The 13,811-nt window shown below is 39.7% G+C and overlaps 1 protein-coding gene and 1 long non-coding RNA gene across 2 annotated transcripts in view; both read left to right on the top strand.

The window, feature by feature from the left end:
* The window catches only part of pipox (pipecolic acid oxidase), a 48,164-nt gene that overhangs the window by 10,184 nt on the left and 24,169 nt on the right, over positions 1-13,811 (top strand). Inside the window, exons 3-4 of the mRNA XM_067593806.1 lie at positions 1,492-1,705; positions 5,052-5,234. Of these exons, the coding sequence (XP_067449907.1) occupies positions 1,492-1,705; positions 5,052-5,234 (397 nt within the window). The remainder of the gene's footprint in view (positions 1-1,491; positions 1,706-5,051; positions 5,235-13,811) is intronic.
* Positions 5,246-7,860, top strand: LOC137185592 (uncharacterized). The gene is made up of 3 exons (XR_010928888.1): positions 5,246-6,023; positions 6,444-6,531; positions 7,225-7,860. It is a non-coding gene; the product is annotated as an uncharacterized lncRNA (long non-coding RNA).

The following is a 13,811-nucleotide window of genomic DNA, read 5'->3' as shown; positions in this document are numbered from 1 at the left end:
AGCAGAAGGCTGTTTTTTCTTTTATGACACCAGCGTCTCGCTGTCCTTTGTCAAGTTTAATAGATTTTTCAAGGATGCATGGGAAGGGCTTGGCGGTGGGTTTGTGAGGAAAAAGCTTGGTGTTGATGACCCTGAGCTGACTTCACCCAGCTGCATGACAGCAATATTAACCAACAGCTCTATTCAATACAGCGCTCCATTTTCACTCCACTTTTAACAGCAGCAATCAGAATACAATTAATGTGGAAATTGGGCAATAGCGCTTTTAATTGTGAGGCATTAGTATAACTGTCCTGTACAACCGCCAAATCCATGAGGTCCGTACCGCTCCTCCTCAGGTACCAATTAAATTGAAGGTTCTCTGGCAATAGCAGATGGCTGAAAGACTAAAGGGGTAATGTAAAAACTTCCTCCAGCATGTCCTTTCAGGCAGCGGGGAAGGGAAACAACAAGGTCAATAGGAAATCGGCAAGGGTGGATTTTCAACTGGCCACTGCCCCAGGGCCCCAGACGCTTTATGGGCTCCAAATCACTGTGTGGCAAGAACATAGTGGCAATTTGATTAATTGCATTGATTTGTTTGCACAATATTAACTGGAATGATAAGGGCCTTAAGGCAGCTCTGGCATTTTTGCCTAATGTTGTAGAGGGGCCCTGTGTCCAAATCTAGCTTAGAATATTTAATCACAGGAATTTAAACTAAACGTTAACTTAATAGCTTTGTCAGAGCCTTAAATCCCATCTTATGGTCTTCATCAGCAAATGGAGCTGGTTCAAGATGTTATGTAAGATATAGTTATACATTATTATTCACAAAATTACACCAGAACAAGCTTATTCGCTGATTAAGATCATGAGATGTGATAGAAAAAGATAGTAAGCAGGCCTTGATTTGAGATTATTTTGTCAAACATAATTTTGCAAAGGTCAAGAATAAACATCCATGCTCAAACTTTCACTATAGTTAATATTCAATCAAATTCTATCCAAACTTACTTGGAGGTCTGAAAAAGGTGTTGCAGGTTTTTTGTTTGTTTTTTTTACCTCTGGGCCACCTCGGAGGTTTATCTGCCTCTGGAAACAGGATGTTCAAGGACATTTCTGCAACCTGGGTCTTATGTCTTTCCATTGATTATCTGTTCGCTCTGTTATGCCGACATGAACAGAATGAAGTGAATTAGGAACATGAGTGGTCTCATGATCGGATAGATTGTGAACTATCTCCAAGTTTTACCAACCCTATTTAGAATGGAAAACAAAGGCAAACAGATTTTCACTTCCTTATTCAACTTTGATTTGCCATACATACAATAGTTGTCCAAGTAGAGTTTTTTTATGCAGTAAGAGATTTTACAAACATCAGAAACAATATGTGGATTAGATCAAACTGCTACATCCCCTGGACATAAATTCCCTTTTTAACACAAGTACTAACAGTGCTACACAGTAAAATGCTCTTTAATGCTCATCTTTATTGACCTTCCCCCTCAGACAAACAGGACTTCTGGTGATGGGACCAGAGAACAGTGAGAATTACCAGCTGTTTAAGAATACCCTGCAGAGGAACAAGGTTCCTATCGTGGTCCTGAGCCATGACAACTTCAGCCAGCACATCCCACATGTCAACCTGGCTGAGGGAGATGGAGCTTTGGTGGACATGACTGCTGGAGTTCTGTATGCAGACCGAGCACTCAAGACTGTACAGGTACAGCACAGATAGATTTGTAGAGCATGTGTATCATATTGGCTTCAGGAACTGATGTCATGAGTGAAGGCCAATCATGTGGTACAATAGTGACATAAAAGCAGTCTGGGAAACAAGCATCGGCATATACTATATGAACCTTGATAGTAACATTAGGGACTGTGAATCTTTGGGAATCACACAATTTGATTATGATTCTTGGTGTCATGATTTGATCGAACAAATAGAAAGTGGGCACTGTTTTTAGGCTCTTACTCCAAACCATTGATTGGTGTCTTTTGTCTACTGATATTTAGTGTGAAACATAACTTAATGAAGGTCATTGTCTGACGAACAGAACAAAGCAGAGAGAAGTGTCTGAAAGTATACAGCTTTTTATTTAAACACACTAACTGCATTAGTTTAGAAGCATCTTACAGTCCTCTGCAGAATAATAAAATTAAAGTGTAATTTACTGACCAGCATCACTGATTCAATGTGTTTTGTAAAAGCAGAAGTTGGTGCAAAAAATGTACAAAACTCAATTTCTGGCATTGGTGTATCAATTCAGAATCATAAACAATAAGATTTTTGATTCTTTTGTGAATCAATTTTTTTTCACCCACCACTAACTGTAAGTCTTTATTTAGCTATGGTGACTGTAGCCTTGCATGGTCCTTATCAAGACATGTTCTAACTGAACACAAAGCAAATCTTAGAATTGGCATGATTGATTATAAAGTCGATGCAAAGAGTGAGTGGGCACGAATACATGTTTATTGGCCCAGGGTGGCACAAATTGACACAAAAGATGCATATTCACTAGTTTCAGATGTTTCAACTCAAGCAGAAAATTTGCTGGTCCTTACATTGCTAGCTACTGTAGCTACAAGTTACTTCTATACAATCCATACACACACAATGTGTTTTACAACACATAAACAGACTGCATTTTGGTCTAAGAAATCTGTCTGTACCATACAAACTGCAACACTGAACTGAACCGTAGACAACAGCCCTGTAACAAAACTCCTTCTGGAAGTAATGAAAAATTGAAGAAGCAAAACATTTTCTGATTTGATCCTGTACAAGAACTAGTTAGAGGAAGGGGCTGAAAAATACCAAGATGTGGATAATTGAACATCTTTCATGCCCATTGTTTAAATCTAATAATAGCTCACACCAGGAATATCTTTCAGCAATAAATTCACATTACGGGACTGAAAAAAGCAGTGGAGGAGAACAGACTCGTCCATGGCTGCCAGGTCAAGCACAAAACACTGCTTTGTTATTTCAGTGAGGTGAGGTTTTCAGTTGACTGGACAGATTGTTCAGCCCTTTTTGTCAAGCAGCAGTCAATTAGAAATTAAATCTTGTAGTGATAGATGTGTAATAGATCGGTAGATTATTGCTTTGTGCATTTTCATGGCGTGGGTCCTTGATAACCTCCTACCTTTAATGTTATGTCTTAATATATGCCACAATTGATCTTTCTTGTTATATTTTCTCAGGGTAGCTTTTTCTTAAGGTCTTCTTCTCTCTCCAAAATCAAACTCAACTGATTTTCTTCTTTACCATACACAGGGCCAGCCAAGGCCTGTCTGAGGCCCCTAACCATTTGATTACCTTACCACACCATTTTTGATCAAGTCACTGCACTGATGTAGACTAAAACACACAGTATGTTTCATTAAACGTGCATTATATCTAACTAGTATATATTGATGCCTGTGTTGCTGTTTGTAACTCTCAATATATGAAAATGTCAAGTCTAGTATTCATCCCAGAATTCGCTCTCTCTGTAGCAGATGGGTTTACACTGTATTAATATAGAATAAATGATAAAGCTGGAGAATAACTGTCATTTTAGACAAGTTAATTCTGCCATTAGTGTTTAAGAGAAAATTAATGAATTTATTTTAGATTTTATTTATGTTATTATGTAATAAAATCAAAGAATTTTGGTATATTTTTGTTAAATGAGAACAGTTAAACATTATAAATATGTAATATTTTTGTCAGTTTTCCTACCACTGTAACTGATATATTTGTATTGTAACTTGATACATTAAAGGGGACCTATTATGCTCATTTCCAGCTCTATATTTTTATTTTTGGACTCACTTGAGTAGCTTTGTATGATTCACAGTTCAAAAACCTCCTCATTTATCTTAGCCCTTTATGCAGGCCCTCAATTCCCTCTCTGGACAGATTCCTTGTCCTCTACCTGCAGAAGCCTGGTGGGCAGAGTTTGGTCATCAGGGAGATTCAGCTAACCTGGATTGACAGGCTTCCATATAAGCAAGTGGCAGTCAGTCACTTGCTCTCTCTCCTCTGGCTTCCACCGTGTTTGGTTTTGGTAGTGTTTAGTTTCATTTATCTTTTATTTATGTACAGTAAATCTATTTTTAGTTACAACAATGTGTGGTCTCTCTTCCTTTGTCCAGCCTCGAGCTGGGTTGTGACAGCCTCTGTCTCTAATTGGCAGTCTTAGCTCCTGTCTCTTTAAGGCCCCCCTCCTGATTGGACAGCTTTCCAGAAGCCTGCCGAGAGGCAGCCATATCAGTCGTGTTAAGTTATGCTTTCCTGCTTTACTGCTTCATATTAAAAGCTTTTAAATGACTAAATAACAGGAGACTTTTACTATGAAGAAATTAAATATGTTCCTCACTGAATTAGTGGAACTTCATTAGCAGCTCTAGAAACCAGTCACAACAAGATATGGAGATATTTGGAGGTCTTTGTTCAGTGGATCAGTTAGAAAGAATGCAGGGAGGAATAGTACAAGCAGAAACAGCGACAGTGATGATGATGTTTGATGAAGAGCTGCAAATGACCAGCACACCTCTAACAGGTAAACTACTTATTTTGCTTTGCACTGCTGTGTAATGGAGTTATGGCTCGGTGTGACTATCCCCAGAACAAATGAAAAATGCCATAATGTTAGCAGAGTGGAGCAGGGAACTCGCAAGCTGTGCATGGAGCTAATGACCATATAAAGAAATCCGTCACAAGTCTACCTTGGCTCAGGCTGAAAGAAAAAAACGTTGGAAACCAAGCATTCAGAGTAGTCTGAAGCCAGTGCCTTTTGCTCACAGGGATTACTTCTACATATGTTTACTTCATTATTTGACACTTTGGTCACTTTTAATATGAACATCCAACATTGTAACATCATATACAGCATATGAAGGAAAAGCATAATTGGTCCCCTTTAAAATACTTCTGACAAAAGTCTAACACTGGTCAAAACACAACAGCCATTACTACTCAATCTGTAACTGTGCATTTGAGGTACTTAATAACTTGTGGATCAATGGTACCGCTGAATGATTTCCAGTAACACATTCTGTCCGTTTCTCGCCAGGCTCAGTTTGAGAAGTTGGGTGGTGTCATAAGAGACAAAGAGAAGGTAACAGACATCAAGCCTGGCCCTGTTGTAATGGTGTCAACCTCTGCTGGTGTTTATCGAGCCAAGAGTGTGGTAATCACTGCTGGACCCTGGGCTAATAGACTGCTGGCCCACACTGGCCTACAGCTACCACTAGAGGTATTCAAACTCTTGGTGTCCCACATGTAACTATCACCATAGAACTATATAAATGGCTGGACCAAACATATAGACAGTCTAATCTAAATGCAGTAGTGTATAACTTTAAATCCTAATATTCAACTTAAATTCACCCCGTGTGCATTTAAAGTCTAACTGACATTGAATAGCCTTTTTTTTTGTCTACTACATCAACATATCTGCTCTGTAAATCACTTGTCCTGTGTTCTCCTTTGAGGAAAAAAAGTTGTATATAAAATTATATTTCTTATTTTTTGGTTTTATGATGGCACCCCGTAGTTTTGCATAAATTAGACAGAATAACGTGGCATTTTATCATAGGCTGAGCCTGATAGCATCCTGCTACACAAGAGCCACAGACTCTGAACAACTCACATTAGCTTTCCTGCTAAAGTCTCCTACTTATCTAACTTACAAACATGAACACACATCTTGTCCTGCACCTTAGCTTGTTGAACAAGCCACCAAATAAGTGTTGTGTCTCAATTTGTGTTCTTCCATACTTACACTTGCTATTTTGAGTGCATAAGTGCGTTCAAACTCACAATTATGGCAAAATGCAGTGGACTATGAGTACCCCAATGGTGTACTCATAATCGTCAAAAGGTTGAGTGTGGAACGCTGGACACTTCTCACCCTCGATGGTTGCCATCTTGGCTACACAGCGGAATGGAAGGGACCACCAACCTATTTTGAAACTTATGAAAATGGTGGCAGAGGAAGCTACAGTGGTTGCAATTGCTACAGTGAGCACCACACTATACAAATGTAAGTTATACATGTGAGTTTTTTTTCACTAAGTACCACTATACTGTTATCAGATAGAGACCATCAGTATGTTTATTGGGTTAATTAGCAGTCTGTAATGATTTGGTACTGCAAACGATAATGTGAAAGCTAGCTAGCTAGCTACAACGGCACATTTTAATGAGGCATTGACATTACATGTGTTGTGGCGTATGTTTTGTGTTTCTGTGTTGACTGTAGAAGATTTTAGTATTAGATTGGTGGTCAGATGCTTGACAAGTTATAAATATTTGCAAAATGCAGCAGCTAGCGTTAGTTCGGTAGATCAGCTGGTGGCAGAGCCAGTATGAGCCATGGACACTACACCATATCAGCAGTATATTTCAACAGTTTTGTGTTTCTGTTTTGATCTGATGTCTATATATATTCTGGTCTTATTAGGGATGGACATGAGGTCCCTTATTTTGTGGTGGGTTGCCTACACCTCCTTGTTCTCGGGGAGGCAGAATGCTGCTGTGAATGGATGAGGGTAGGTGAATTCATATCATATCTAGCTATCATTATACACTATCATATGAAACCTTTTCTACATTCCTCCATACTGGTCTCTATACATTGATGTTACTGTATGGAGTGTCATTCCATTGTTGTGATCCAATTGTATTTCAGTCAGAATGTACATTGCTGGTCAAGGCCTGGAAGGGAGGGTGACCCCAGCCTCTGTTAAAAAACAAACCTCAAAACCTTAAACAGAAATATAAGCTTAGTTGACTTTCATACATCACTATCCCTGTGAGATAATCAGCCCTAAGGATGTGAAAAGTTGTTAATTATTGTTTGAATTGATGAAGAGGTAACTTTACCTTACCTTACTTTTTTCTGGTACAAGTAGTTAGTAGCCCCAGGAAATGTAATACCCGTGTTTCTCCTTTATGCATTCAACAGCAGTGGCGGACTGCCAATACTGAATTAGGAGCACCACTGTTGAAATTTCTCATAGTTTATTATTCATGATGTTTGGTGTACACTCAGTGTACAATGCTCATTTTACGTCACATATTTTAGCCTATTTCCTATTTCTATTGAGTGCAACAGCACTGCTGCTGAACAAAAATCATAGGGTGAACACTGAATACTGTAGGGCATGTGCAAGGAATGACATTTCAAATGTTTGATCTGAAACCGGAGTGTTTTTCTGATTTTTGCTGTCCTTGCTCCACAGGACCTGAAGTGACCCAAAACTGGGGTCAGCACAGAGGGGGTTTCAACCGATGCCCTATCGTGGAAGTGGTACGGTTTGATCGATGAGGCAATTGGGGGCAGGACATTGGTAACGTCACCTGTCCTCATTTCCTCATCTTCCCAGGATGTAGTGGTGGTTGAACCCCTCTCTGTGGTGACCCCAGAACAGGACAGCCACAACATTCATGACATCCACTCCAAAAAGGCAGCAGGTGGATGTCGTGGAGGTTTTAAGGGATCTGCAGGTGAGGGAGAGGAATGAGCTAGAGCTCAGACAGATGGAGGTGAAGGCGATAAAGAGAGAGGAGACCAGAGCCATAGAGGCAGCTGAGACGGAGGAGAGAACGTGAGGCTGTAGAGAGGGAGGAACGGTTTTTAAAGAGATGAGGGAGCGGGAGCAGAGGAGAAACAAGGAGATTTTTGCTAGAGAGGAGCGTTTCCTGGCATTCCACGAGAAATGACTAAACAAATCATTTAAAAAAATACTCATTTTCTGCTCTGACTTTTATTCTTCTTACTCTAGATCTTTAGTAAATCACAAATAAATGTTCACTCACATGGTATAGCAAGGCAAGTTTATTTGTATAGCACATTTAAAATATTAAAAGCATTAAGACAAAGTGCAAAAGAAACACATTATAAAAGAACATTTAAATACAATGAAAAATAGTTATTAAAGAGTTAATATACATATTAATGTTCCAACTAAGCAAAATTATTTATTTAATCAATTAATGGGCATAGTCATGATCTGGTTCATAACACAGCGTTGCCATCTTGTGCCTGTCCTCTGCTCCACAGATGGCACCTGGAGGTGCTGGTTCTGGGTGGTCCCCCTGCTGCTCCCTCCACATTAACATCTTCTAGCTCCAGCAGGTCCCCATTGCTCAGGCAGATGTTGTGCAGGACTGCAGCTGGCAATGACCTCTGGAACATAGAGGACGTCCACCTCCAGCACCTTCAAGAAAATGGACCTCCACCTGTTCATCAGGATGCCAAAAGCTCTCACCACAACACATCTCGCTATAGACAGGTGACTGTTAAAGCGAACCTGGAGTTGGTTGTGGAGAGGCTGTCTGTAAGGGGATCATGAGGGTGATGGGTTGTTTGAGGCAGGGGTAGTCACCATCCCCAGTGATGTAGAAGCCTGGTGGAGGGTATTTCTTTAGATAATAAATGGGGCTGTGCTTTAATACCCCCGCATCATATGCTGAACCAGGGAAACCAATGAACACATTGATTAACTTGGCTGTATGGTCACAGACACTGAATAGAATAGTTTCAGGTAACAGGCTGTGTCCTCTGTTGGTGGCTTCACATGGATGTGGCAACCATCAATGCTGCCAACAACCCTGTTGAAGGCTGCTGACCCAGCCAAACATGCAAAACCTGCACCCAGGTTAGGCAAATCCCCCTTAGATGGAAGGCGGATGACCTGGGGGAAGACAGAGAGGACTTACCCGCTGGTCTTGTGGACTGCCAGGTGCACAGTGGTTCGGAGCATATCAAAGGCTCTGGCCGCAACACAATATGAGATACTACTGGCCATCCAAATTAGGAAGACCAGGGCTTCAATGATGGGTCCCCAGCCATGGTCACATGTCGTGCTGAGGACAGCCATTACAGCATTGAAGGATACCCAGGAGAGATGGAAGTCCACTCTCAGGTCTCTTTGACCATCAAATTATCATTTAGCTGGCAGTACTGCTTGGGTTTTGGTGGCTGAAGAAAGAAAATTACAAGACATAGTACATCAACCTCTTTAAATAAAATTCTATTAAATTTATTTTAATGTTAGTCTTGTGTTTTCTATTGCATTGCACTTTGCATGACTACAGCAAGTTACTATCAAACAGTAGTGCATAACTGTAGATGTATTCTGATGCCTATATATACATTGTTATGCTGTTATGTGCTTTTATGTAATGATCAGCCTAGCTAGAGCACAGACAATTACAACTTGAGATGATGGTTTGTTTATTAGGTAAGTTTGACTTAAGGGTAATGCTGCACAACAATAGTCTAGTCTATGGGCTCCATAGATCACAACAAAATCTATGTAAATCAACATACCAGTACGTTTTTAGCTAGCAGAAGGAGGACACATATCGGTGCAGATGGCGGCCGGATTTCCACCTTGCATGAAACAGGGGGCACACACAAGCAAGTAAAAGTAAAAGCATGTTCATTTTTAATAAAATTAAATTGAAGTCAAGAGAGCAAACAAGCCAACAGATTTTGTTGGGCGACAATCACAGTCAAATATTCGCAATTATGCTCTGCCAGCTGCAATTCGCCATTAAAAAGAAGAAGAAGAAGTTGTCAAATGTTGCGACATTTCCGGTGAGTGCAAAACAGCCATGTTTGATTTGAGACAAGTGTACTACATGGAAGTGTACTAATGGAAGTATCCAAAATGAGACACAGTGAAACATTCACTGGTGAAAGGTACACCACTAATGTCAGTTAGCAGGCTAGATCACTGTTTAGATGCTCAGCTGCAGCACATTATGGCATGTAAACGTACCTGCAAATGTCACTTCAGACCCCTTAGATGCTGCTGTGGTTCTTACTCTTCAATACCACTGCTAACAACACACTGTCTGCTCATGACTTGTAGGTACAGCAATTTGTTTACTGTCTCTCGTTCCCTACAGTGTAACACCAGCATTCACACTGCCAGTTGCTGTCAATCAAACACAGACACCAACACACCCATTCCTGATTTTTTCCCAGAGACCATTTTCCTTCCTTTGATTAATAAAAATTATAAACAATAGCTTTAAAATACATTGACATTATTTTTGACTGCAAAAAATGATGACTAAATGTGATCTAAATTTGGATTTTTTAGAACTTTAAAATACATGTCAAATGATATTAAAAGCAAAATTTAATTGCTAACACTTTAGCATCCACTTCACTGTGATATTTTACTGCACATCAACACTAAGGAATATACTGGACTGTTAAATGGACCTCTAAAGTTTTTTTTTTTTGTGATTTGTGAGCAGATTGTGAGCACCCCATGATGGCTGTTTAAGCAGGCAACATTTTTTCTCCCTAAAATGTTACAACCAAAAGGTAAATACCACACTTGTTCTTACTAGCATGGTACTAACCATAGACTGTATATAAATATGGACGAAGCGTCTCCACTTCCTACAGCTATGCAAAAGTGAAGCCAAAATATCTCCTTTCCGGGAGCTGCCATCTTCCTTGTGTGACGTCATGTGCAGTAGAATCGGGCGGCAGGATGACGCCATGCGGAATGGCTGAGGGGGCGTGTTCCACGGGAGGTTTGAGAGCGGCTGTCACAACTGTCAATCATGACGACAGACCCCTTTCTATATTGTCAAATAACTAATTAAAAGCAAACTTAAAAGAAAAATGAGCACTTGGACAAACATCAGCATGATAAGAATTACCTTAAATGACAGAAACCATCTTTGGGAAAAATGTATTTGACGTATACTTTGAATTTTTAGTTTGGCTCATGTCCCATCCGCTAACATGGAGGGGGTGGGACTTATGACCTATACTGCAGCCAGCCAACAGGGGACAATTGAGATGTTTTGGCTTCACTTTTGGGGAGCTGTCATGACGTCCATCTTTATATACAGTCTATGATACTAACACAGAAAATGTAAAGTTTAGGAAGACTAGCAAAATAATTGCAAAAATGGGAACCATTATAATGTGAAAGGGCTCAACCAATTTTGCTTTCATGATCCATTTCGTAGTTTGTGGACAAACAGGGTGGGCAATTGGCAATGTGGATAAAACTCTGCATGCGTAAGAGGAATATGCGTAAAGCCACAACACTCTACAAGCCACATTGAATGTCTGCTCCACCAGTCTTTAGACTTTTCAATAAAAGGAATGCAAAGAAGTTAATATTTGCTAATTAGCACCAAACATAAAGTAGCCTAAAGCTGAGGCTAAAGAAAATGTATAGTTTTGCCAAATTGGAAAAACTGAAAAATCTACTTGATGGTGGCACAAGATGAAAAGCTGGGGGATCACTAAAGTTATTACAATTTATCCTGTGAGGGGACATTAATGTCTGTACCAAATATCACAGCTATTCAACCAATAGTTGTTGAGACATTTCACTCAAAACGAGTGTCAACCATGTGGTGGCACTAGAGAAAAAGTCATGTGATTCATCACATTAGGATATGTTGTCTGGGAGCCATGAATGTCTGTGAGGAATTTTGTGTCAATCCACCATGTACATGTTTAATATTTGACTGGATAAATGAAAATTTTGACCTGTTGATGGCACTAGATCCTCCAGGCTTCATCCTTTAGAGACTGTCTAAATCAAATGTTGAGCAAATAGATCCAGCAGTTGCTGAGATGTTTCAGTCTGGACCTGAGAGCTGGACCATCTGGCAGACTGATATTGCCATCCCTTTTAGCCAATTCTCCTTAGACTGGCAGATCAGTGTATAACTGAAAATAATTATACACAATCTGTGAAATTTGTCAACAACCTAATGGAATAATGTTTTATTATTAGATTAGACCTCTGACATATGTGTCGTTTCCACTTCATTAAATCCTATAACATTTGATCTGTAATACAATGTGTTGGCATGGTCTCAAGTAAGCTTACACTGCACAATGTCTCTTATTATGAATACCAGTTTATGTGTGGAGTTTTTATATGTACGTATTGTTTATACATCTGGCCCCAGATGTACAGTCAGCTCCACATTTCACAGCAGTACCTCAACTGTATGTTATCAAACCCTGTACTGCAGCTTCAACTCTCTCTTCACCAGTGGGATCTTGCCCTTCCTACCCTCTAAATGCCCACCTGGAGATGTTGCTATTGCTCTCATGCTTAACCAGAAACAAAAGCATTACTACTCCATATTTAAACAGCTCAGAGGCCTTAGTCAGCAAGGCAGTCTTTTCCATCTTGCAATATGCCACAAAGCCTGAAAAGAGAAGGTGATGGGAAAACAAGCAGACAGCTGTTAGAGTGGAGAATTGGAGTTGATATTGGAATTGCATTATTCAGGCTAGCAGCAGGCTGGGGGGCCTGGGGAATGCCATGCCTGAGTGAACTGGTAGAAAAGCACAGGCTCTGAGCTCATTGGCTCGCCAGAGCGCTGCTGTCTGAATTTTTATGGTTCCTGGGAATGAGTGCATGGCCGGTTAGTTCATTACATTGAAAGCTCCTGAACAATATGTCCTTATTATTGCCACCGTTAAGATGGATGTCATTTGTACAATCATGTGTACATTTCATTAAATCCTAATTCTCACTTCAGCACAGAGGAGCTACTTTTGTAATTGCACTTTTATTAGACAGAAAAAAAATGATGAGGATGGAGTAGATGGTGGTATGTACGTGCTTTGGTTTTCAGTGCTAACACCAATCTGCCAATTTTGTGCCAGTGTGTATTCATTCAAGTTTAGTGCTTCTTACATCCAATGTATTACCGATCAATTCTACAATTAATTTATAATTATTGATATTACATCCATCATATCAGAGGTTCTGCAGACTTAAAAACTACTCTCTAGATTTCCATGACATTTGGTACAGATTTTCATAAGCCTCAGAGGATAATCCCTAATGATTTGGCAAACCCTTGACCTTTCAGGTGTTGCCACCAGCACTGAAGTTTTTTACAAAGTATCTCAAAAATGAATTTATATTCATAGTAACATTACAATTACATCACAATTTGATTTCAGTTCAAGGTGCTAGGATTACATCACAAACACATGCGCAAAGCCTTTTCTATATAAAGCATATAACAATTGAAGTTTATTCAAATATGTAGCCAAACTGAGTTAAGATATGTTGGGGCTGCTGAGCCCCAAAAGACAGAGTGGTTATATTGGTTATCTTAGCTCAACCCAAGTGTGTTTCTAAGCTGTAGCTAGATTGCTGCAAAGATACTGTAGTTTGTTGCCAAGCTGTACTAAAACCTGGGACATAATAGCTGATTTGTTATGTGTTGTTTTCAGGTACTTCATTGTGATTAACCCTGAGAGGGGAACAGAGGCCAGCCAGGGAAAATAATGCGTAAGAAGACAAACAAGCTCACAGTGAATCCTCGTCACCACTCTCTGAAGAACTTGACGTCACTTCATAAAGGTAAGTTAGGTGTCCTTGTTTAAAATGTTTCTTTCTGCCATTCAATTGTTTCATTTCTCTTTCTATCGCTCTGTGCTTGATTTTCATTCTTGGTTCTTTCTTACTCAGTGAGCTGTGAGCCTGGAAGCTTGGATGCCGACCTTCTGCCAATTATAACAGAGGACATTTGAAGGCATTACAAATTGTGTATCCTGCAATCTGTTTATTTGTGCTTTTATATTTTTGAATCAGTACTTTTCAAAGCAGTTGCTGTTTAGACTCACGACTAAGTTTTACTCGCAGCTCAATATATTATAATTAACAGATTTACATTGACCCCTTGTGAAAGGGCATGAACCTTGAGAATTATTTTTTCAAACACACATACTTGAATATACTTGGCATATTTGAAAGCTTCTGAATAAAGATCCATTAAGCTGTCACTTGTCTCATCCTCTGTTGTGCTA

The sequence above is a fragment of the Thunnus thynnus genome, chromosome 7, assembly GCF_963924715.1.
Source record: "Thunnus thynnus chromosome 7, fThuThy2.1, whole genome shotgun sequence".
Lineage (NCBI taxonomy): Eukaryota > Metazoa > Chordata > Actinopteri > Scombriformes > Scombridae > Thunnus > Thunnus thynnus.
Note: the sequence above shows the minus strand (reverse complement) of the source record. Positions and strands in the feature narration are given on the sequence as shown.